Source organism: Urocampus carinirostris, chromosome 9, assembly GCF_059441175.1.
Source record: "Urocampus carinirostris isolate Australia breed hairy pipefish chromosome 9, RoL_Ucar_1.0, whole genome shotgun sequence".
Lineage (NCBI taxonomy): Eukaryota > Metazoa > Chordata > Actinopteri > Syngnathiformes > Syngnathidae > Urocampus > Urocampus carinirostris.
Window position 1 is genome coordinate 20,923,897 of NC_142357.1, and position 26,677 is coordinate 20,950,573.

Consider the following 26,677-nt stretch of genomic DNA (forward strand, 5'->3'; position numbering starts at 1 on the left):
TCTCATTTTATTCTATTAAAATAATAAAAGTAATGAAAAAACAAAATTACTAATTTGTTTTTTCTTCTTTTACATATAAAAAAGTTAAATGAAGAAAATAATAAGTATATATAATGGCGTTCTGTGCAACTCTTTGAGATTTTTGTAATTAAGGGCTTAACAAATAAATATAACTTGACTAATACTTGAATGGGAAAAATTATCTGCAGTTATCAAATTTGTGATATTTTTTCCAAAAGTACAAGAAAAAACATTGAATTAATTATCAAAATGAACGGAATTAGCTGCCATCAAATAAGAATTCCTCGCCTGCACTCAGGAACACTTTGTAACATTTGACCACTAGATGTCACTGTATTGTGTAGTGGAACCAAAAATGAGTGCTACAAAGCACAAGGAAGATTACAAACTACGGATACTCAAAGTGACCAAACCGCAATATTTTTTTGGTCTCTTTTTTTTTGACTAGCCTTTTGCCAGTTTATATGATAGTTTGTGTATTTTTGCATTTTATTTAAATAAATATAGGTATTTTTAATGAATTAAGTTTTTATTTACTACTAGGAGGCGCTAAATAATAAACAACGTTCTTTAAACAGGACATTGAAACTCATTCAATCTATGACAAACTATTTCAACCATTTATGGGTCAAGGCGAGCCTTGGGTGTTATATTAGAATTGGATTGATTGAATCACCATTGTGAAAACAATAAATGCAAAGAGATTATACATGGCACTCCAAGGTAAACTGAGAAAAAAATAAATGAGATTGTCAAGATAAAGAGGTCAGAAATATTTACAAAGTAGTGCTTTGAGACGGTTCACATACCTATATATATATATATATATATATATATATATATATATATATATATATATATATATATATATATCCTGGTCATATCCCTTGAGAGGGCTGACCAACAGCAAGACAAACACATACAAAAACAAAGAGACCAAAGGTCTCGCACACCTGAGTTATAGGGTCACTAAATGTGAGAGGATGTGAAAGTAAAGCGACTGAGTGGAAAAAAGAGGATAGCAAGAATGATGACTAAAAGGAAGGTTGATGTGAAACAAAGAAGAAAGGAAAGGAGACTGGCCTAAGTTATAATAATCGTGCAATGTTTATGAATGAAAATGAATAGTGCATCGTAACAAAAGTGCAACGAGAAGAAGTGCAACAACATTAAGCAGCAACAAAAATCCTTAAAATATGTTGCCAGATATATATTTTCATAGTTTCGTTAGAACATGATTAAAACGAATTCGATGGCCAGTAAGGATTTGACTGAAGACCACTTCTCCCGCCCGGCTAAATGTTGAACGCTTCAAGGAGGTTCAAATATGCTGAGTTTTCCTTCTTGAATACATTGAGGGCAAGCTAGCAATTGCACACCCCATTCAGGACAGGTGCTTTGCAGATGTCAGGATGTGAGGTCTAGTACCCCTCCGCCCCCACTACATCCACCCGCTCCCATCCCTTCGTCTTCTCTTTCCAGCGACATGATTTACAAAGGGTAAACACACACGGCCGGGGTTCATTTCAAGCGAGGATTTCCCATCAATCAAAGAAATTTGTGGGGGGTCGGTAAACTGTCAGTAATAATCATTCCAAACAACCAAGGCAATGTGCATCCCGTCAAAAAAAATGGGACGTATGGACTGAGTGATCCAGTTACTCACTGCAAAATACCCAAATGGGAAAATCAATATAACAAGTTGCTCAACCTCTGAACCTATAAAGTCCGTGGACTATTTGTATCTGCTTGTCATTTGAAGATTCCCAAAAAAAGTCAGGGAATTACAAATGTGAGAAATGGCAGTTTTTCCCTGTCTACATTTCAGACACTGTATGCTAATTATTTGTCGTGGCCTGAAAAAAGTTGACAAATATCACTGATAATTAAATCATTATCACCTGCAAGGAAAGCAAGGGTGTTGACAATGCTTTTGTTTGGATTCTAAGAATGTATACATATATATGTATGTATGTATGAATATACAGTGAAGAAAATAAGTATTTAAACACCCTGCTATTAAGCTATTTCTCCCACTTACAAATCATGGAGGGGTCTGAAATTTTCATCGTAGGTGCATGTCTACTTTATGAGTGATAAACTAAAAAGAAAAATCCAGAAATCACAATGCATGATTTTTTCACGATTTTTTTGTGTGATACAGCTGCAAATAAGTATTTGAACACCTGTGTATCATCTAGAATCCTGACCCTGAAAGCCCTGTTAATTCTCCCATTAGAAGTCCACCTGCACTCCATGTATCATCCTGAATCAGATGCACGTGTTTGAGGTTGTTAGCTGCATGAAGACACCTTCCTCCATACAATCAGTAAGACTTTAACTTGTAACATGGCGAAGACCAAAGAGCTTTCCAAAGACACGAGAGACAAAATTGTACATCTGCACAAGGCTGGAAAAGGCTACGGAGCATTTGCCAAGCAACTTGGTGAAAAAAGGTCCACTGTTGGAACGATCATTAGAAAATGGAAGAAACTAAACATGAAGGTCAATCTCAATCAGAGTGGAGCCCCATGAAAGATATCACCTCGTGGGGTCTCAAAGATTTTAAGAAAGGTGAGGAATCAGCCCGGAACTACACAACAGGAGTTGGTCAATGACCTGAAAAGATCTGGGACCACAGTTTCCAAGGTTACTGTAGGTAATAAAATAAGACGTCATAATTGGAAATCATGCATGGCATGAAAGGTTCCCCTGCTTAAACTAGCACATGTAAGGCCCGTCTTAAGTTTGCATATGACCATTTGGATGATACAGATAAGTCAGGGAAGAAGGTTTTGTGGTCAGATGAGACCAAAATACAACTTTTTGGTAATAATTCCACTAAGCATGTTTGGAGGAAGACGAATGAAGGGTACTATCTGAAGAACACGTTCCCTACTGTGAGGCATGGGGGTGGTAGCATCATGCTTTGGGGGTGTTTTTCTGCACATGGGACAGGATGAGTGCACTGCATTAAAGAGGATGACTGGGGCCGTGGAATGTGAGACTTTGTTGAGGATGCCAGGGTTGTTTGTTATTTTGACTATAATTATTGCGCAATGTTGTCAGTTTTTTTTCGGCTCGCTGCTTATCATTCTGACAATTACGCACTGTTTACATAATTGTCATTATGGGAAAATCATGTTGGTGTTCTTTGATACCCACACTCGTTGGGGCTGATCTGGATTTTGGAAACTAGAGAATTAAATGAAAAGTAAAGGGCTCAGGGAGGATCTTTTAGAAATAGTTTCTCATCTGAGGGTTTGTTTCGGTCCTCTCCTGTTTTATTTGCAAGTTCAGAAACCATGGATGGTCTTCTCACCTTATTTTGAGTGTTGACTAAACTATAAACTTATCCCCGCCGTACACCCTCTTTCAGGCAAACATTTTGAATCTTGAGTCAGCAAATATCCCAACTGAGAGCCACTTGATGTTTAAGCCTGTCCCTTGTTAGCGTTAGCGAAGCCAGGAGCTGATGGAAGCGTATTGGCCTGCAGCACTGCATCTAGACTTTTAAGAGATTGCAGACATATTTCATGCCACGGAAATGAAAAATCAATTTGCTTTGCAGCCATGAAAGAAATGGTAAAAAGCAAGCCTCGTTTATCTGCCCCGTCACGAGTCAGCACTTTTAGCCATCTGTCTTATGTATTTAGTTTTGACATAGACATACAAAGAGTAGGAAAGAAAAACGTTAGGCAATGATGGCCGAAAATAAGCAGTTCTAGAGGAAGATAAGGCAGATGGAAATAAATGCAGCAAGGAGTTTGTTAATTATATTCAGGTGCTCCAAGAGGACTACCTGGTGCCGGCGTTCGCTGGATTGGAGACCCTTGCTCTTGATAATGTTACTCGAGCAAAACAGCAATGCTTAAATCACATTTCAGTGAAGTACCATAATTATAATGAAACATCCACGCAAGTTATTTGTATATTGTTGGTTGCATTCAATGTTTTTCGATTGTGGTCAACGATATTTTCAACTGTTTTTCTTTCAGCGCTTTACAAGGCCGCCATCTTGTCAGGTGTCAGCGTTGGTCCTCCTATCTTGTTACCAATTTGCATTTTTACATTTCAAACTAGAGGTGGTAAGATCAGGATTAAAAAATCTAGCCTGGATCTAACCTTCCCTCCGGTTGTTGAGCCCTGAACCAGCCCAAGCCCGACAAATTAACTTGATTTGAGGGACCCAGCCCAAAGCAAACACACATTTTCATAATTTTTGTGAGGACATTTTTTGTTTGTGAGGAGGAAGAGGGCTTCTCTCTCTCTGTGAGTTTTTCATCATCCACCCAGAATGGTTCTTCTTTTTTTTTTCTTTGTGGAGGATCCGCATGCGATAGATTCTGTCCCCTTTTTCTGCAATGCAACCCGTATACACGGACAAGCCAAGCCCGCAGAAACGGGATGCCTTGCGCAAAGGGGGACGAAAACAATCGAGTGCAAGGATCCTCCATGAAGATAAATAAACAAAGAACAATGAGGGACGTGCGCTAAGCATAGATGATTAGTCAAATTAAGTCAGCAACAGGTGATGCAGTGGTTAGCGCGTGTGCGGCACAGTTCTGAGGTCATGAGCTCGAACCTTCCTGTGTGGAGTTTGCATGTTCTCCCCGTGCTTGCGATTCCTCCGGGCACTCCGGTTTCCTCCCACATTCCAAAAACTTTTTCGTAACGACAAGTGCAGCTTACTGCGGCCCATCGTGCACAAGCGCACACTCATGCACTTGGGCCACAAAGGCGGCTCGAAAAGGGAATGTGCGTGCTGCTGTTGAGCATCCGAGCAGAAAAGCCGTCGCTGTGCATCGGGTCGGCCCGATGGCTGGGAGGCGCACCGCTTTTGGGGCAAGCATGCCCCTGATGCACTCGCCCCTGCTAGTACTCCGCTCCCATGTCACAATGCTGAAATGTTGCTGACTCAGTTTTCTTTTTTTTCTTTTTCCATTTATTTTACATTCATCATTTTATACAGAGCAACCTTGACGCAGATGTGTGCACTGATTTGGGCATCATGCTTTCTCTTAAAAATATGAAATTAGATAGATAGATAGATAGATAGATAGATAGATAGATAGATAGATAGATAGATAGATAGATAGATAGATAGATAGATAGATAGATAGATAGATGGATAGATAGATACTTTATTCATCCCTGCAATTGAAATTAAATATTTTCTTGTTTTTAAATTTCTGATCTATTTTCTGTCCGTCAAAATACATTCGAAATATTCAAAATTTAAAATCTATTTTTTCTCGTCACATTAGTTCAGGACACAAACATATTTCCTCTTTTAAAACTGCTGTGCTTCATTCTAATTGAAAAACATGTAAAATAACCAAAATATGTAGAAAAAATAAATATGCACTTTTATATTTTTTTTCATCTTCTTTGCCTTTTTTAAGTTATACAGTTCAGCAATAAGTCAATAGTTCAAAACAGGGCTGAATAATAATTGTATTAAGAAAAAAAATGTAAATAATAAAAAAGAAAAAAATCGAATTAGTGTGCTATAGCAGGTGGATAACCGTTTTCATATTCTCTCAGATTCTAAAACTTACAGACCATAAAAAGGACAAAAAAAACATATTGCAAATCAAAAAATTAATTAAGAAGTATTGATTGTGCATTCAACTTAAGGAATTAAAAAAAAAAATCATTCCTAGAAGTGCATCTAATTCGATAAAACATCACCCAAAACATGGAAGTTAACAATAAAAACACAATTTATTGTGCAACATTTTGCATCATTTTGCTTGACCCTATAGCTAGTTAACATGCTGTCTGCCACCTCTGCATCATTGCGCTCCACAAAATGTGTTGCTACGTAAAATAAACTTTTCCCTACAGAGAAGAAAATAAAAAATGTAAAAAAAGCGCCGCCTAATCACGCAGGGCTGCACGTACGTTTGGGCTGAAATCAGTCTGGTGTACTTTTGGGGCTTCCTCCGGTAACAAAGGCGCTCAGTTAGCGTATCAGACAGCCTTAATGAAGTGCCTGTGAGTTGCACATCCACTATGCGTGTGTCTGTGTGTAGAAGTGTGCGGGTGTGTGTGTGTTAACTATCAATCCGCCCTTGTGTCTACAGCCGGCGACGTCCAGTCCTCCCCCCCGCTGCCGGCTTCACCCGCGCACACAATCGCTCACATTTACAGTTGAGAGGATGGAGAAAGGTTGCAGGAAGTTGCACAAGTGCCAGTCTTAATCTCCAGAGTGTCCGGCAACTATCAAATTTTCATCGCTCGGGCAACCTTTGGCATGTTTTCCTAACATTTGGTTTGCTGTGATTATCTGTTTCATTCAAAGTTGCACCATTGCAACCACAATCAGATGTTAACACTAGCGGTTAGCTTTCCAATAATCGCCTTGCTAGCATTAGAAGCTAGTTAACCCTCCTGTTGTACTTGGGTCAAAATGACCCACCACTTTGTTGTTAACTCATTTAGTGCCATAAGATATAAAAATGTTTTCAGAACCACAGTCAAAACGTAAAATTACATTAAAAACATTTTTTTTAAGTTTGGCATGGCTCTAACCTCTGTGAATGTTTTCAGTATGATAAATCACCCTTAGATGGCAGGAGTGGCTTTGATCATATCTTTGTCCAAACACAGAGGAAGCCCAACATCGTAGTGTTGCTTCCTGTATTCAGCGATTAGGAGTGTGTAGACAGCCATACGTGGTGAGTACACGTAGTGAAGCAGTGTGGTGAGAGAAGCTGATAAATGGATAACTAGTCATATGATGAAGTCCCTGTGTCGTCGTCAGGACAGAGAGGGATGACGTTTCATGCAAGTTCGCAGAAACGCAATCGCCATGGTGACAAAAATCGCGTGATCACGTCGCTGGAAACATCATACGCTAAAAAGTTCTTGCAAAATGCATGCATCGTTCATCCATTAGTTCAATTCTCTTGCAATACAATGTTATGTTGCTAGAAAAGTGCTCCTGTGTTTATGGAAAGCATTGTTTAGTTTGTGGTGGTATCACTAATGCAAAAAAAAGTAAAATTTATGCATCAATCATAAAAAGACATTTTGCTCAATGTTTTCTTGGAAACAGGTATTTTCAAGAAACTTATCAATGTGCAATTGTCGTTAACTAAAAAATGGTATGCCTGAAATGTACTTGGAAAATTGAGTGCCGAAGCTTTGTTTTGATATGTCTCATGCCTATATGGCTACATAACTACATTTTCTGAAGGCCTTCAAAAAAAGTCAAAATGGTTAACATTTGCTGGCTAATTTGAGAGAAATGTCAGAATGAGTTAAGACCCAGAAAAAAAGAAATCCCCAAATAATATTGATTTAGCTTAATAATTTATTACTTTTCCTAGAATGATCCTAAACAGTATATATTTTCTTAAATGTACATTTCTCTGTTTTTTTTTTTGTTTGCATCTCTTAATCACTAGTTTTGTAGGGGCACTGTTCCCTGTGGTGTGTCTTGGGCAAGTACAGCCTGGTAGCGCCCATCCCTCCCCAGGCTGACACATGTTTCCACCCGGTCCTGAACCGGGCATCTTTTGCATTTCGTTGTGTACGTTAAACAAAACGGTACAAAAAGTAGATTTCCTTTAAATGAGGACAACAGAAGGGTTAAGTTGTCCGAAACATTTTGATTATCTGAAAATGAAACCCAGTTCGTTGCTCATTAAAAGGTAAACATTTTTTTTCTTTCCTCTACTAAAAAAATTGTTAATTTTGAAATATACGATAATTAGGCTTTTTCAATAAAAGGAAGGAATTCAACCGCAGCTCTCATTGACTATTGGCAATATTTAAATTATGATCAGACAATATTAAAGGGACAGTGTGTATTATTTAGTGCCACCTAGTGAGAAAAAAACTTAACTATCATATGAACGTGCTTTTACAAAAAAAAAAAATTAATTGGTAGAGAAATTAGCAATTATGTTACATATCATGAGCGTCACCTAGATGAACCTGACATAATTGACAGCAATATTGCCAAAAACCTCAGGCCTTCTAGTAGTTTAGCACAGAAATCCGATCCTTCCTTGATTAGATAATATCCAAACAGTAGGATGCATGGAACACATGGCCAGCACAAAAAATTAAAAAAGGAAGGTTTGATCCTCCCGAAAAAGCCAAAGAGGAAGCATCTGCACAGCCAGCCGCTCCAACACAAACACGGACCCGCCGCACATGGGAAAAAGAAAGAAAGAAAGAAAACACAGTATGCAGAAGAGAGGCCAGCACAGTCACGTGTGTGAAGATGATGAAAGTGTGACGGTATGAAGCTATGCCACCAAAGAAGAATCTCATAAAAGACATTGCTGCAGGACATAACATACAACCAATATGAGCCTGCACACCCTTCCTCATGTATTACACAAGTAATAACCAAGAAAAATCAATGAAATATATATTATTCCCCACCGTTACAGTGAACTTTGACCTGGAAAACTCAACTGAGAATGAATCAATCACAATCAAAACATTTGAACTTTAGTCGGGGTTCATTAGACACACTTTAAATGGTGGCAGGTGTGTGCTGGCTCACATTTACCATCTGTTTCAAACTCTCCTAGTCACAAATAAGATAGATGATTCTCGTCAAAATGTAAGGTACTAGTTCCCTGAACAAGTTCTAGTCCAAATAAAGGCACTCATGCATACAAGAGGGTAGCGTCCTAGGAGCAGGCCGCTGTCGCAAGAGTTGGTTCAAATCCTGACACAAGGTTCTACTCATGGAAAAATAAATGTTCTCCCCAGAGAGAGTCTTAGTCCCAATGCAAGACTTAAGTCCTAAGATGTGCAAGGCTATGGAAAGACCCCAGTCAGACATATACGGTGCTGCACAAATCAATGGTCTGACGTCCTAAAATAGGACCAGACAAGAACAGTTTTTGTGTCAAGTAAAGCGATCCCAAAGAAAATGTTCCAGAACCAACAGAAGCAGCAAATCGGTTTTAATATATTCTAGTCCCAAATAAAATGTCTTTTACGAGAGAAGATACTAGTCCAAATATAAGGTATTAGTTCCCTGGAAAAGTTAAAGTCCAGAAAACGCTTAAGTCCATAGAAAACTGTTGTTGCTAGGGATGGTTCATTTTCGACATTAAAGAAAGGTTTCCAGTTATGCGGGGAAAAACGACGTTTGATCCCCCGAGAGTGTTCTAGTCCCAATATAAAAATTAAATCCCAAAAGATTTGCAAGGCTGTAGAAAATCCCTACACGAATCAATGTCTGTAGTCCTTAAATAGGGTTTTTGTCCTGAGAAGGGGATCGGACTAGGGAAAGGTCCAGGGGAATGTTTTTCATGTAAAGTAAAAATATACCAATCAATTCCCAAGGGTTTGTTTCATAGAAAATGGCCTAGAACCAACAGAAGCAGCAAGTCTGTTTTAACATATTTTAATCCCAAATAAAGTCTTATTGCTAGAAAGGAGATACCTGTCAAAATGTAAGGTTCTAGTTCCCTGGATTAATATCTAGTCCTAGGTAAGACATACTATATGTGGTGCTGCAATAATTAAGGGTCTAAAGTCCTTAAATGGGGTTTTGTTCTAATAATATGACCACAATAAGGATAGTTTTAATGTTAAGTCAAATGATACCGGTCAATTTTAAATGGTTTATTCCAAAGGAAATGTCCTGGAATCAACCGAAGCCGCAAGTCTGTTTTGATATCTTATGGTCCCAAATAAATTGTTTTGTCACTAGAAAAGATACAGTGTTTCCGCACTGCAGTGGTTTGCCCATTCGCCTGACAAGCGAAGATCCCCGGTTAGAGATCGGGTAGAAAACATATGTTAGCCTGGAGAGGGATGGGCGTCACCAGGCTGTACTTGCCCAAGGCACATCACAGGAAACGGTGCCCCTACGACACTAGAAGTTATCCAACCAACTTTTGGTGGCACGGCGGCTGGGTGGTTAGCACGCAGCCCCATAGAGCTTATATTTTCAGTTGGAGGAAGTTCTTCCCATTAAAATTTACCACTGGGGAATGCATGGCCCATATTGAATGTCCATTATTAATAAATAATCCTTACACTAATCCACATTTCATAGTGCCCTGTCCTCGGAACGACGCATAAGTGGCATGAAGCTTCAAAGGAATGACATAGCAAAGTTGTTGTCATTTTTAAGCAGACTTGTTTTATATTTCATCATTTAATTTCCCGGTCTATCGAGTCAGACTGCCGAGAAACATGGCACACATTTCAAGCATTTACAAAGACTTCACCAAAAATTCATGCAGTTATCGAACCTTGAAAACAGAATTTCAAATTTCAAGCATTTTCAAGGATTTTAAGCCCCCGTATAAACCCCGCTGTATGTTTTGGAAAGACCCGTGTGGGGTAGCACCTGTGTTGGGGTTACACAAAGTTAAGTGTGTGTATGTGTATAGGGGGGCAATGGGCAGGCCTCGCCTTTAAGGGCATATTTGTCCTCGCCCCTTAATCAGGGGAATGAAAGCTCGGCATTCTCCGCAGAGCTGGGAATTCAGAGATGGCATATTTACCAAACACACCCACACTCAAGTGACCTGTGTGTGTGCGCATGTGTGTGCTAACGTCAAGGTGTGTAAAAGTCCACCTGTGTGATGTGCACCACTGAAACTTATTATTTTTTTCTTTGCTTCTTTCACAAGAGAAAATTACTGAACATGACAAATTGGATTATGGATATATCATGATAACCTCCGTCAAGGCCGCAATTGTTGGTTTTGATCATAGATCAGGGTTCCGACAGCTTAAGACTAGTCAAAGACTCTGTAATGCCTTTTCAAATCAAATTTAAGACCAAGTCGCCCCCCCCCCACCCCACACACACAATTGAAATAAAACAAACCAAAAATCACCATGAGAATTAGATGCAAATTTAAACAAATATTTATTTTAATTTGTTTTTTAAATCACATCTTGGTCCATTTGAAAACTTTCCCTCTGAAAAACACAGCTCTCTCCAAAGTTTAGACATAGAAAACAATAAATACAAAGGATGATTGCAGTACATCATGGATCCTCAGTAAAACTGGCAGATGACTACTAGTTCCACAGAACTCTTTTGCTACATTGATGAGCATTTTTAATCATAAATCCTGAGAAAATGACTGTTTACTGAATCTTTTTAGTTTTTAAGCCTTTTTAAAATGTGATTCAAGCCAATTTAATGCCAATTAAGACCTTATTTTTAGAGTAATTGATTTAATGATTTTTAAGACTTATCAAGGTTCTGCGGGAACCCTGTGGATGGTGACAACAAAATAAAAAGGATACCATGGCATTTTTGGTGGTTCAGGATACATATTTGCATAAAGTAGTAGTCAGGGTTTGTACACTCTTTAAAGACTTTCAAAGCCAATATTTTTTTTTCTCCAAGACCATAAATAGAAGAAATCCGGTGTGAATCATGTACAGTAAAACTCGGATAAGTCGGACTCGCATAAGTCGGATTCTCGGATAAGTCGGACAAATTGCGTGGAACGTTTGTTCTCTAGGCTTTTCTGTAGTATTACACCTCCCATAAGTCGGATTTTATAAGTCGGATCCTCGCCTAAGTCGGATGGATTTTTCCGTACAATTGACCCTTTTTAATGGTTTTCGCCTCTGATAAGTCGGATCGGTATCAGGTCGCCTAGGACATCTCCCAAATGCTCTAAATTTCAGCCTCCAGTGGCAGTAAGCGATGGAATTTTCCGGGAAGATTTTCACTCCTCACAGATTTTCCGGGAAGATTTTCACCCCTCCCAGATTTTCCGGGAAGATTTCTTGATGTGACGTGGCGTTCCGTGATTGGCAGAGGCTATTCATCAAACTCCTCCTCAGTGTTGAATGATAGCACTCTCAATCACAGCACGCGGTCATAGAACAAAGCCTCGTAATCATAATCCCATTGTTTCTTATTACAGTAGTGCTAGCATTCAAATTGAATTTGTGTGAATTTCTTTGGACTTCCTTGCGGTCTGTGCGGTCTACGGTGTGGCGATGGCCTCAAGTTCTAAAACCAAAGGCAGGAGTCTCAAGACTAGAACGTATGAAGAAAAGCTCGCTATCATTGAATTCCAAGAAAAGAATCAGCACATGAAGCAAAAAGACATCGCGGCGAAGTTTGGAATGAGCCCTCAAACTTTGAGCGACATTCTGAAAAGCAAGTATGCACTTTTCTAAGAGTTAAATTTCTTCTTAGTTCGAAATTTTGCGACCTCGGATAAGTCGGATCCTCGGATAAGTCGGATGAAAATGACCGGTCCATCTGGATCCGACTTATCCGAGGTTTACTGTATTTTGCAAAGCCACACATATGTGATTTATATGAGCTATTTTTAATGTATGTGCGTTTATCAAGAAATGCTTTTTGGATCATGAGTAAATCACAAAAGGAAGTTCCTCCCATTACAACGTACCACTGGAAAACACTACCTTAAGTTTCTGCATGGCCCATAATAAATGACCATAATTGATACGAAATCCTTGAGTGTAGCATGCACATGTCTTCTTGGGCATACCCTGTAGGGGACGATGACACTTCATAGGACAATAACATACAAACTAATGCCATTCATCACGATGGAGCCTTGTTTGCGTCATTTTTAAGCATACTTATTGAGAAACATGGCAACAAATTCACCCACAATTCAAGAACTGTTTAATCCCTGAAAACAACATTGAAATTCAATTATTATCAAGGATACTTGTACGAACCCTGAGTAGGCTGACATGACTAAGGGACAGTGTGTAAAGTTTGACCGCTAGATGTCGCTGTATTCTGTAGTGCAACCGCTACAAACCCCAAGGAATACAAATTACTCATAAGCCCACTATTTTGATTCCAAATTCAAAGGGACACTGTGTAGTATTTGACTACGAGATGTTGCGATACGGTGTAGTGCAAAAAAAAAAAAAAAAAAAAAAAAAAAAAAGAGCACAAACTACGGTGACTCAAAATGATCAAACCGCACCAAAACAGAAACATCTGTTTATGCAAGCCAGGGTTTTAAGCCGGATTTCCTCCTAAAAGGTACACTTTGTAGTAATTGAGCACTAAACGTCACTGTATTGTGTAGTGCAAACAAAAACGAGAGCTACAAAACGCATGGCAGAATACGAAGACAGACAAAAAGAACAAAAGAGACCAAGCGGCACCATTTTTGCCCTACTAGGCATTCATTTTTTAAAATATTTTTTCCCCATTTTACTAAAAACAATTATAACAGTAAAATGAAGAATGTATATATATATAAAAAATGTTTTACTTGGTGAGCAAATACATTTCCTTATGCAACAAAATGTTTCAGTGTTTATTTAAGTTTTGTGAATCATTGAATCTGATACGTTTTTTAATGTTGGACACCTATAAGGAGATGCCCATTTGTTATTTGGACCATTTTACCTCACTGTTTTGACCATTTTGCACTGCTTTCATTGTTGTCACTATTGGCCAATCCCGTTACTGTTCTTTGATTCCCACACGATTTTCGGGTATATCGACTTTTGTAACCTATGAGAAAACAAAGGGCTCAGGAGTGGGCTTTTAGAACCGGTTGGAATTCATTTGTTTGATGGTTGGCCTCTCTTCTGTACTGAAAATCCATTGATGTCTTCTTTTATTGAGTGTGTACTATATATATATATATATATATATATATATATATATATTTGTATGATAACAGATGAACAACACATTTGAATAATGTTACAATTAAAAATTGTATGTATTTAAAAAAATGTAACATTTTTCCTTTTATTAATTTTAAAAAATATTTAAAAGTAATTTTAGAGTTTCTTCTAAAATGACATTTGTAAAAATGTAACATATTTTATTCGACATGGTTAATTTTGTTGTCCAGCTGCACAAAAACAGACTTTGGTGCCGGCAACCCCGATGAGTGTCGAAACCCCGCCGAGTGAGCCAGCTTTTGGTGAGTGGCTGAGAAAAGCTCGAATCGACACGTTGACATCGTGACAAAACAAAAACGAGAAACAAAAGGCCCGTTTAGGAACGAAGGTGCGAACGGCTTCTTTCCTCACGCTCTTTGTCGCCAACGCGTCTTTCTGCGGGGAAGGGCAACGTTGTCGTGCGGGACAATAGAACTTGTTTCAAATGACCAATATCTAGAAGAAATATTTGTTGTATTGAAGCACTTTTGTAAGCCTGGTTATAGTGTTTTTCGTGTTGTGTTTGCATTCATATTAAATGTGAACTGGAAGTAGCAACAAAACACAAGTCAACCCCTCTCCAAAAATCTGCACAAGTCTCTGTTTTGAATTGTATTCAAATTACGTAAGAAAAGAAAATTGATCAGTCTTCTTTGAGATCAGAACATTAAAAACAGCTTTGAGTGGTTCACTCTTGTGCAAATGTTCTCTTTACAGCCGTGCATTCCTCTATAGCTGTTTATCTTTCATTGTAGTCGTTGCCCAACGGTACAATTAAATGCATACACAGCTACTGTTTGTCAAAGAGCGTTGGGGACGTTTATAGATACTTTTTTGACCTGATAACAATCTTTGCACTCACGAATACAAGGTTGTAAATCAACAAAAAGGGGAGTAACTGAATAACAGGTGTGAAGAGGAAACTGTCTCCCCATGTGGGTGGTTGAAAAGCATTGTGTGTAGGTGTCTTTATGAAAGGGCCTTTTGTTTTATAGATTTTTTTCCGGATCATCAAACCGGTCATTTAAAAGCCAGAAAAAAATGCAAAAACAGAAAAAGTAATACGACTTATTTCCTTAGTTATTGACTATATTTTAGCTTTAGCATGTTAGCATCCACGGATCTTTCAGATTGTGTCTGTCGACTTTGATCCAATCCGGCTTTGTGAAACGAATCCTGTAGGTGTTTTCCCCCGACCACAAACAAAACAACTGGAGTTAAGCAACTTCACACCTTTCCTTTGGGGGATGTTGCTGACGACGCAACAATTACGCTATCAGATATCACCTCTGTTTAAAGGAAGAGGAGCCTGTGGCCATTTTTTGGGGGGTCTTTAGAAGGAAAGGTTAATGCTGGGAAAGCAGATGTTGCAAATGAGGAGGAATACCAGTGAGTATAACGAGCTTCCAAACATTCCCCCCCCCATGCATTTGCAAAAACATTGAGAAACAAAAATAGTGCTAACTAACATGATAAGATCAACAGGCCTATCAAATGTTCAATCCTAAAATCTTAATACGGTAGCTGCTACATCAAGAATCTTAGACACAGGTGAGACTCAAAATCTACGGGTTGCAATCGAAGGCAAAGCGCCCCCTTCCACATATGAGAGGCCAGGGCAAAACCCCCTGTCAAACAAAATGCATAGTAACAGGGGCAGGAAAGGGAGGGAGGGACGGTTGGGATTGGTTTCTTACGGCATAACTCCTCCAGGTGCAGTCGCTTTGGCCTCTTTTGTGCAGGACACGAGGACTACAGTGATAACCTCAGTTTAGCGTGGCTTAGTTCAGATGTCCTGAACCTGACTAAGCTCCACAGAAGGCGGTTTGAAGGGAATGTTTTTAAAACGTATCCAGGTGAACACAGGCTCTGCTAAACTATGCCAACCATCCGCCACTCTAGGCCTGCAAAAACAGACGATTTATTCACTCCAAAGCAAGCAATGTACTTATATAATCTATAAAATACTGTTTTGTTTTGATTCACAAGCTGATAATGTAGGACTTTGCAGTCAGTTCTGTGAAGGGTATCACGCGGAATGCCAAGAGACTGGACGGTCACTCAATGAAGTGTTTTGTGCGAGCATCAGTGGCACTGAGCCACTAGATCACGGGGAAGCCTCGTGACATTCTGCATAAATGCAGTGACAACTTACTGCAAAAGAGACCACAAATGACTACTGGGGACCCGAGATATATACAGATTGGAACCGCCTTTAAACAGTTTCAAATGTATGGTTCACTACTGTATCTAAGGATTAAAACTACATTTGGTCCTTTGAATATATAAATAAAAAATGACAAATGTTCTACACCCAAGAGGCGCTATTCCTAGGACAAGGTGCTCATCAGGAGTAAGGGTACAGCCCAGATACAATGTCTTGTCTGGAGAGAGAGATGTCTGTATTCCAGAGAGGGGTTTGTAGAGAGGTTGCGTTGATTAAGGTACTATTCATTAGAGATGGTTGCAAGTCACAGCTGTAATCCAAAAATCTAAAATGTAAAATGTCAACAGAAGTATTTTCTAAATAAAATATCAGAGTCCTGAGAGACTTTGCTTGTCGTAAGTGAAGCTACAAGTCATAATTAAAGGCTATAGTAAAGGGATAGGGAACTCTGATCCCCCAAAATACAGTCTTGCTCGTTTTCCATGTATCTCTCGCCCAACACTGCTGATGTGCTGATAAAGACATTTTTCAGAATTGTTAACGAGTGGACATGGAAATCAAGATAGGACAATAACTCCCAAAGAAAAGACCAGGATTCCCTAGCGGTAGTCCTTAGATAGGGATGTTGTCATGAGGAGAGTTGGTTTCCAAGATTAAGTTTAAGTCACTGGTATGAGGTTTGTTTCAAAAAAAGATTCAAGTCGCATGGAGGTCCAAGGCTGGAGAGACAATTGTAGTCCAGTGAAGAAGTTGAATCCAAAGAGCAGCTTGTCCAAAGAGATGCTTTTAGTGCCAAAATAAGGTGGAATGTATGGGAGACAAGATACAAGATAATGTAGACCAGGGAGTAGGTTTTAGTTATCAAGAAAATGTTGCAGTATTTTAAAATATTTTTTTTATTTCCTTAAACCAAGTCCCCCAAAAATATTGTTTAGTTCTTAGTGACGGTATTGATTCCTCCCCAAAAGAAGTACGAAACTTAAGACTTCACTTATCTTTTCCTGTCCTTACTGTTTCTTCTTAAGTATGAAGATAAGCTATGCAACTCACCTCGGCTCCAGAGTACTTGTCTGTGTTTGTCACAAGGTCATCCAAAGACACATTTTGGGCCACAGGCATCTTCACAAACTGAAGGCGAAATATCTCCCGTCTGGTCGGAGCATCCGGGAGAGGAACATAGACAATTCGGTCGAGGCGACCTGGACGCATCAGAGCCTGTGGGATGGGAAGAGGACATGGGAAATAAATCCTTACTTTGAGAGCAGACTCAAAGAAGCAACCGAATTCTTTGAAAATCAAAGTCTGAGGAGCGAGTTAAATTGGGGCAATGTTGACTGAATACAGAGCACATTTTAGTTGTTGCTGGCATTTTTTGTCTTTCAACATGATGTTTCTTGTTTGTACCACGTTTCCTACACAAAGTGGTGGAAAAAGTAAAAAAAAAACAAAAACAACAACTCTGCTTTGTCATTGGGCGTGCAATGATCTGACATTTTTAGGGGTTTGGGAAATTTTCAAGTCCATGCTCAAAGATGACAATAGTTTAGGGAAGTTCAGAGGCCATGAGATCCAACCTTAAGACCTAAATACAGTCCTGCGTACGTAATGCGTACTACTTAGCCCACTTAGGCGGCCGCCATGTCTGCATTACTCGACTAATGCCACACTTCCTATGGATCATTTCTGTGTGACCTCAAAACAGTTCCTAAGCAGCCAAAAGCCATGGCTGTCTCCCTTGTCAGACTTCAAGTGGCAGGCGCCTCTCCAACACAGACAAGCAGACGGACAGACAAGTGCGCCGTCTCCAAGAGCTCTACTCAACCATGCACCAGAAAAGTCTGTTTTTTGGAACAACATAGCATAGGTATTTGAAAAGAGAGCATAATGAAAGTCCCAAATAACACTACTATACTATTTTAAGGCCCCTCAAGAATGGCTAAAAAATTCAATTTCAAAATGAACTCTTTCAATGTCGGATGTTTTCTCTCAAATAGAAGCTGGTGCCAGCCAGTTTTCACCATTTTGTCTAATTTCTGAAGGCCATCAGAAAAAAAAAATAGTTCTGCATCTGTATAGGCATAGGGCATATCAGAAGACACCTTGAGCACTCATCTTTTATTGGAAAACTAAGTATATTTCTAGCTTTAACCATTATTTAGTAAACAACAGTTGAACATTGCTATGATACTTGAAAATACTAGTTTCCAAGAAAACTGAGAAAAACAACTTTTTGTGAAATGACGCATTTTAAGCAGAAATTTTGCTTTGAGGCATTTGTGATACATACCATAACTCAACAATGCTTTCCATAAACATAAGGACACTTTGATGCAAAATAACATTTTACTGCAACGACACTGAACCAATGCATGACCTATGCATGAATAATGGCAATTGCATTCCCTCGGGCAATTGCGCTCCTGTGGACGTGCGGAAAAACATCCCTCGTGGAACCGAAAACTAAAGGAATAAGCTTTAGGGAAGAGTTATACCTGCCTATTAATATGTATCCATATCTTCGCTATTCTCACCACACTGCTTCAGTATGCCTACTCGCTAAGTTAGGCTGCCCACACTCCCATTCGTCGGAAAAAGGAAGCAAAACTAGGAAGTGGGGGCTCCTACAATGTGTAGACAAAGATCTGATCAAAGCTACTCCTGCCATCCAATTGTGATTTATCATACTGAAATCATACCGAAAGGCTTAATACTTACTGATGAGCAGTGCCAAACCCTTTGTAATAGTTTTAAAAAGAGATTAAGAAAATCGTATGTTTACATTTTGGCACTCGGTGACAATGCTTCTGTAAACGTACTTAAACGTCATGGCATTGAACGAGTAGGCAAGTTGTCGGGATAGGGAAAGACTCAGACAACTCTTTTTGTCAAACTATTTGAACTCACTGGGGAATCCATGGAAAAATAAGCGTCAATTGGCACTGACAGTTTCATTGTTGTCCTTGCAGGACAGAGCCCCTCGTTGAGACCCAGACGTGCCGGCTTCACCGTGGCGCTGTGCTCCTCGAGACGGGAGACGCGAGACATGCGGGAGGTCATGTCAGTAATGATCAGTGACGCCAGACCTGGATTGTTTTGTCCTTTTACTGAGACCCTTCACTTTGCTTGAATGTTAACAACTAAAGCTGCAGACCACACCTGATTAAAAGCCCCTTGCCTCAATTTAAGAACGAAACTCAATTTTGTCTTTGTGCAAGTCGCATCGGAATAAAGCTGCAGGCTTAATCAGCCATTAAAATTAACTAATTGACGTCCATTTTTAAAGCTCCGTGCCCATTCAAGGTAGCATTTACAAAGACGAGCACATATGTATTACTGTGTAGAAATAAAACGTGAATGAGGGGTGGGTTGCGTAAAATGTAAGCTCTATATTCCTAGACGACAGCGCCAGGGCAACCATAAGTGGATAATAATGCCAGATTGCAACAGAGCCACGTCTTTCTGTGTCGTCTTATTTGTTGTTCCACGGTAATGGACAGCATTGCATTCACTTGTTATAGTTCCTCGAGCAGTAATGGAAACTTCAGAGACCAGACAAAGATGATACGCAAAGAGAAGTGTGGCATTTTGAACGAATAACTTCCACTGCTGTTGTATTCTTATGAATAAATTGGGTACTTGATTCGAGGTTGAAACATTGTGAGTATGTTTTAAATATTTAATAAACTACTGTCAAACCTCCAATTTTGGTACTGTTTTGTATTATATGAATAATGTTGGCAAAACCATGGACAAACTTCTCTCAAAGGGCATCATAAATGCTTCCAGATGTCACTGTAATGATTTGTTATTAGAGGGCATGAGTTGTGGAAAGGAGCAGCTTGCCGTTTTCCCTCGTGCCCCAAAAAAACAAAAACAATAAATAAAAGAATAAAGCTGCAGTTTTTAAAATGTAGCACAAACGTAGCAGCCTGTTTTACTGAATGTATGGTACATTTTTGGGAGACAACATCCATAATTCAGTTTAAAACATACAGTAGATGTGAATCTGTATGTTTGTTCATAAGCCACTAGTTCTTGCATGTTAACTTGCAAAGTTGAAACTAGAACTCCTGTTAAGTTTGTTTGTAGGTATGCTAGACAGTCATACTTTGTCAAAAAGAAAAATAAATAACATGGTAATTCAAGTAAGTTCCCAAGTAAACACTTGAGTTTGTTAAAATGTAGTTAGGAAGGGCAAAATAAAAGCAGTCAGGAGTGTCAGTTTGTCTGAACCATTGCATGAAAGCGGAACAGAATCTTTACCTAGCATTGCTGACTGGTAATGTCACAGGCATTAAGACCTCCATGTTGTTGACGAGAATGCTGTGGGCAGCAAATCCGAAATGGTTTGATTTTAGAGACATCTTAAAAAAAATGTTGTTTCATTTCTTATACTTGCTGGGCAGGCATATTTAGACACGACAAATACCTCACCCATCCCTCCTCCGCTCAAAAAAAACCCATTTTAAACCTATCGAGTTCTCTTTAAACTTCCAAAAAGTTCTGAGACCAATGAGAACTGAAAAATATCAAGCCAGCGCATAACTTCCAAGGGCTCCTTGAAATTCCCCCTGCGTGCAAAGCTTGCAGGACACAATTGCCATTCTTTTGTCTACAGTTTCCTCAATCCCCCTCTGGATAAGCAATTTCCATTTCACAGGGCGTGATGGACACTTTTCCAGTCTTTTATCTGCGACTTTTCCTGTGTTTGCACGTGGAACACGAGAAGCGGGAACACAAGCAGTTCGCCTGGGGGAACCGCAGTATGGCCCGGCATTGACAAAAGGGAACAGCCGAACACAGGAGGAAATCTTGTTTTTCCAGGTCTGTGGGATTCTTACACTGTTGGTCAAGGTTGTCCTCAGCTGTAAAGGAATCTGATTGCAATTTGGAGTTTGAACCTCAGTTCTATCAAACCCAAAAGGTAAGCTTAAATGACTTGAAATTGAACCAGGGAGAAGACTACAATTTACAAATCCATTTGAGGAAAGGGGAATCTTGGCTTCAGCCTTGTAAGGTCTCAGTAATGATAATTACGAAAAGATTAAACTACTAAAACACTTAAGAAGTAGCCAGGTCTGAGTAGAAATTTCCATGTTTTGCGTTAATCAGAGACACAAACTCGGAGACAGTTTCTTCCCCAGAGCCATTACCACCCTAAACACACACCGCACAAAAAAATGAAAACTCTTGCAAACACACTACCCCTCATACGAACGTAAAATGGTACTTATGTCTATGTTTCTTGCACAATGTTGACTGCACGATGTGTACTGCTCACCTTGCACAATGTTAACTATTTTTTTGTGCACTATGTTGACTATTTTTGCACCAAACGCATATTGCACAAACCCTTACAATACCAACTGTATGTAACATCCTACAAGCCGTCATTTCTTTGTGTAAATATTGTGTAAATTATAACTATAACCTTATACTGCTTGTTTTATAACCTTATCTTCTCTGTTCCTTATCTTCGTGGTTTCTTTACCTCACTGTGAATGTGTGAAACTGGAGTGTCATGCCCAATTTCGTTGTCACAATATGTTAACCCATTTTGTAAAAATGACAATAAAGGTATATTCTATTCTATTCTATTCTAATGGTGACATAAGTGTAGAGTCACACCAGTTCTTAGTTAATCTTTCAATCAAGTTTAGACTTTATTTCACAAAACAACATTTTGATCAGCATAATCATAAGAACACATCAGGCAAAATACTCAAGTGACCCTTGGCAAGTATCAAGTTCAGAAACACAAAACTCAGAACTGTGAGGCAAGACATGAAAACTGCCTGTCCCCCAGGCTTCCAGGGAAAGAAAATTCACTCCATAAACAGGGCAGACCATTTTTTAAAGGATTGTGCCAGCTCACCAATACAAACAATTTGTTGAAAGCAGCAACAATCTCACTAAGGATAATTTGTCCCAGTTCTTCCCACACAATGGTGAGCATTGCGGGTGCCTTTGTTTACGAGGAGGTGAGGTCGGGGGCATTTCGGGATAGTGACTAGCCGGGGGCACATCCTGAGTCGGACTCCCTGGCATAAGTGTAAGCGCAAACCTGCCATCGTCATGTTGGCGGATGCTCACACACATACCGAAAACCAAATACATAATTGATTGATAAAACTTTGTCAAGACTCTCTTGTGGACAGGAAATAGCTTGAACGTGTATGATGTTGCAGTGATGTTTTTCCCTTAATCAAAAAAACATTGTGGTGGTTTTCAACTCTGGAATAAATTATTCATATTCAAGTCTTTTTAATGTTACGAGTTTGGTCTCAGAACAAATTACAATCATAATTTCATATACCGCAAGCTGATTAGGGAGCAGGGAGTGAGCCAAAGTGCAGGATTGTTTAAATATGGGACATGTCTTAGAGGAAGTCTATTAGTAAATAATCGTTTTTTAAATCAGAAGATTTAGCGAGACCCCATCTAGTTCTCAAAAGAAAACTCTGACAAAGCAGCTCTGGTGGAAGCATTCAGACACCCGGCCTCTCAAGGTTCTCTGGCGCAGAACCTCAACTCCAGACTGTTAAACTCATCTGACTGAACGGCTATTCAACTTGATGAGTTCACCACCCTCCGATCCAACACTTCCTGCTCTTAAGGATCTAAAAGAAACTGAGCAGGGGAGGTACCTAAGAGAGAAATACTTGTTTCCTAACCAAAAGTTTCAATACCCCAAATGGAGCATTTGTCTACTCAGACAAGTGATGTGGACCATGATTGGCATGTCACATTCTTTGTTGCCATTGACATGTTTTATCTACCCTAAAATTCCGTCCAGAATTTTGCTCATCTGACATGAAAGGCGTAGTTGCATGCCAGCTATCCTTAATTGGAGACACCTCAGGCAAGGAAATGTACTTCAATACAAAGGGTAAGCACTGAGATGGTAGAACATACCATACAAGCAAGCTGGAGTTTAAAATCATCATACATACTGAATAAGCTCACCCTAAATGACTTATTATTGGACTTCCTACACAGGGTTCCTACAGCTTAAGGCAAGTTAAATTCAGAACTTTTTAAGACTTGTTTAATGACTTTTAAAATCAAATTTAAGACCAAGTTGACGAAAAAAAAAGAAATAAATAATAAAAAAACAACTGGAACTATTTATCCGTAAAAAAACACAGTGTTTTGCGCTCAAACTATCGCACTGCGTCAAATCGCCATATCGATTAGATTTCGGTTAATCGTGCAGTCATAACAGATGCTATGAGAACGTTTAGTTCTAAAGTGTTCCACTCGACCAGGACCATGCACTTTATCTAACCTTTTCCACTGAAAACAACAGATTTTCTGTCAGAAATGCCCTTCTCACACGAAGTACTGCACAAAGAAGGAAAAACAACAACGGCGGTCATTCCATGCATTCCAAATAATCCCACATGACAGATGACTTCCTGTCTAGGAAGACCCTCGAGACTTCTTTGCGCAACATGGAATGCTCGTTGGTTCATGAACGCTGCTGCCGAGGGAATTTTAAAACTCCTTCAACTTCAAAAAGACAAACACGGTTTTTAAGCATCTTCCTCCTCTATGGTGCAATCGAGTTTGAACAGCAGGGATGGAAAATCCATGCGCCCCGTCAAATGAAAATGGTCAAATATGATGAAAATCTATGAAATAGTAAATAAAGTACTTTTAATAAAAAATGTTTTAATTGTCACTTTGTGAGTCTACAACAAAAATACTACTATAGAAATACTTTATTAAAAATACTACAAAATTACTACAAAAAAGATCAAATTAAGTGCTTGAAAACGGGGATTTGATGTATTATTTTGCTTTCATTCTGGAGAAAAAGCAGTACTACAGAAATACTACAAAAGTATGACTACAGTAATACTATAATACAAAAATAATATAAAAACATTACAACAGAAATACAATTACAGTGAAATACTAAAAAAAATACTACTGATACACTACAAAATGTTTACAATGGAAACACTACAAAAATACTACTACGGAAATACTTCTGCACAAACAAAAATGCTTTTACAGAAATATTTTGACAGAAATACTACTAGAGAAATACTACAAAATGACAAATGCAGAAGTACTACAGAATACTACTGGTATACTGCAAAATGTTAAAGAAATACTACAAATCTTAACTATGGCAATACTACAAATACTTTACAGAAATACTACGAAAAATACTATTGTGGAAATACTACAAAAATACTACTGGAGACGAAATGAAACTACAGTCCGTCTACAAAAATACAACAGCAATATTATAAAAATCTGACTGCAAAAAAAATACATACATTTTCAAAGAAATAAAACTACAGTAATACTTCAAAACTAAGTATCAAATTCAGTGCTTAATACATGGACCTAATATATTGATTTGTATTTCTATTTGTTTATTTTCATGTTGCAACAAATATCACATCACAGAATGAACAAATCACCTGAAAACAAAAGGGATGACAGGTTAAAGTCAAATTCTTATGAGAGACCCATCCCCAGGGCGTGTTCAGAACCCATGCTGTAAATTTTACAAATATCTAGTAAAATACAAAATATAATTCATGAATCCGATTTAGTGTAGAGAATGCACATTGTACACATTGAAATATTTCATTGAAACCGGTAGGCACGTCCGCCTCAAAGTTTTGAGCTCCCAGGCTCAATTCCAGCTACCAGCCTCCCTACACAGTTTTCATCAATCATATAAACAAATTATTATATCTTTCATCATGACAACAATTATTTGTTAATCCATTTCCATCAATACATTTTAAAAGAGATAGCACAAGGGAGTCAAGAAGAAAACAATTTCGGAGTCAAGTCAAGTCAAGTCATTTATTTTTGTATAGCCCTAAATCACGAAGAGTCTCAAAGGGCTTCACAGATTGTTACACTATATTACACAGACTATTGTCAACCGACAAGAGGAGTAGGTTATTCGTATGCAATAGAGTAGAGGTGAGTTTTAAGTTTAGATTTAAACATTTCCACTGAGGTTGCAGATCGGATCTCAGGGGGAAGAGCATTCCACAGCACCGGTGCCCGGATGGAGAACGCTCTCGAACCAGCAGAAGACTTCTTTGCTCTCGGGATCACCAGAAGACCGGCACTCTCAGATCGCAGGCTTCGGACCGGGACATAGCGGCAGATCAGATCTGAAAGATAAGTGTGAGAAGCGTCTGTCGTCGTGAGACTGCGAACGTAGTATTCAGTACTTTAAGTATTTAGCTTTAATTGTCAGTGATCCAAAAACAATTTAATGAAACTAATCTATTTAAAGACACATATAAAGACATATAACATGTAGATTTCTACTTGTATATATATTCATAAATGAAAACATTGGATAGGTCTCCAGGAGTGGCCCTTTGTCCAGTTTTTTACCCCAATGCGGCACACCAGTCCAAATAGGTGCCTGCCCCAATTGTAAGGTTTCTGCAGAATATGAGGCTCCTCATCAGTAGGACAAAACCACCATGGTTACCCAGAATCAGGATGGAAACATGACATTGTTTTTTAAGTCCAGAAATTTAAAGGGACAGTGTGTATGATTTAGCGCCTCCTACTGGTTGATAAAAATGTCATTTATTAAAGAAAATATTTAAGTAAAATTAACTATTAAATTATAAACATGTAATTTTGCATTTTTTGACATTAGATGAGGATCACCTAAGAGCTGATGTGATTGTCGGCCATTTTGCTGGTACCAGTACCCCTAAAAACAAAAATATTCAGTTTCCCCCTCTTCCTTTATTCTATTTTCTATTTTATTTTAGTCCTTTTCTTCTTTTGTTTTTATTTTGTCTCTCTTTTTTTCTTTTTCTTCTTTTGTTTGACTTTCTTTTTTCCTTTTTCTTCCTTAATGTTTTCGTTCATTCATTTTACTTTTCTTTATCCCCTCTTTTTTCCTACCCTTTCTTCCTTTTTGTTTCTTACTTTGTGTTTTCTCTTTTCCTTTTTTGTTCACAAAAGGCTGAGCAACAAGTCAGAAGAAAAATGGTCTATTTGACTCTCTGCAGTCTGTGTTCTTCTTTGTGCTTTTTACCAATTGTTTTTCAGTTGCACTATAAAATACAGCAACATCTAGGGGTCAAATATAACATGCTGTTCCTTTCAAAATGAGTATTTTTTTTAAAGTATATTAAATTTACCTATATTTGTGTGTAATAATGAGCAGCGTTTGTAGGTTGCCCAAACCTAAATCAAAATACTGTTGTACCAGTCGTAATATAAACGGTATGTATGTTCACACTTTAAGTAGAAAATCAATTATGGAGCCTCAATTATTGAGGAAGTTACCTGGGGAAACAATGTACGTGTTTATAGCTGCGTATTTGCCCGTGGAGACACAGGCAGACTTCCACGCCTGGAGGCATTCACCAAATGCGGTTTCCGAACCTGTCCGCCTGCAATCCTCGGAGGCCTCAATGAGTCACGCCGGCTGATTTAGGGCCACCCGAAATTTCCACAGTGGGAACCAACCGGTGCCGTACAGTTCAAAACAACTGGAACCATTCATGTACTTGAACATTTCGCACATTTTTCCATGGCCAAATTCAAACATTTTTTTAAGGATTTTCAAAACCAATTTTGAAATTTCTTCAGTTCTGTTCGAAGAAGAAAACAAGTGCGTATTCTGTATTTTGCAGAGTCAAACATTTATCTTTGCTTTTTAATCTTGAATGTGTATTTGCTGTCAGGGGCCTTTGTTTTTGGACTATTTCACAGGCAAGAGGCGTTGTTACTGCCACGCACGTTCTTGACCCATTTCAACATATTACTTATTGTTTTATTTTATGGATGTTCACTATGCTTTGTGTACTGTAAACCAATGGTAAATCTATTGCAGCCTGGTCGTCCTGA

The 26,677-nt window shown here is 38.7% G+C and overlaps 1 protein-coding gene across 1 annotated transcript in view; it reads right to left on the minus strand.

The window, feature by feature from the left end:
* Nucleotides 1-26,677, minus strand: part of afg2a (AAA ATPase AFG2A) — a 195,670-nt gene that overhangs the window by 4,345 nt on the left and 164,648 nt on the right. The window contains exon 16 of the mRNA XM_088344838.1: nt 16,868-17,032. Coding sequence (XP_088200964.1) covers nt 16,868-17,032 — 165 coding nt within the window. The remainder of the gene's footprint in view (nt 1-16,867; nt 17,033-26,677) is intronic.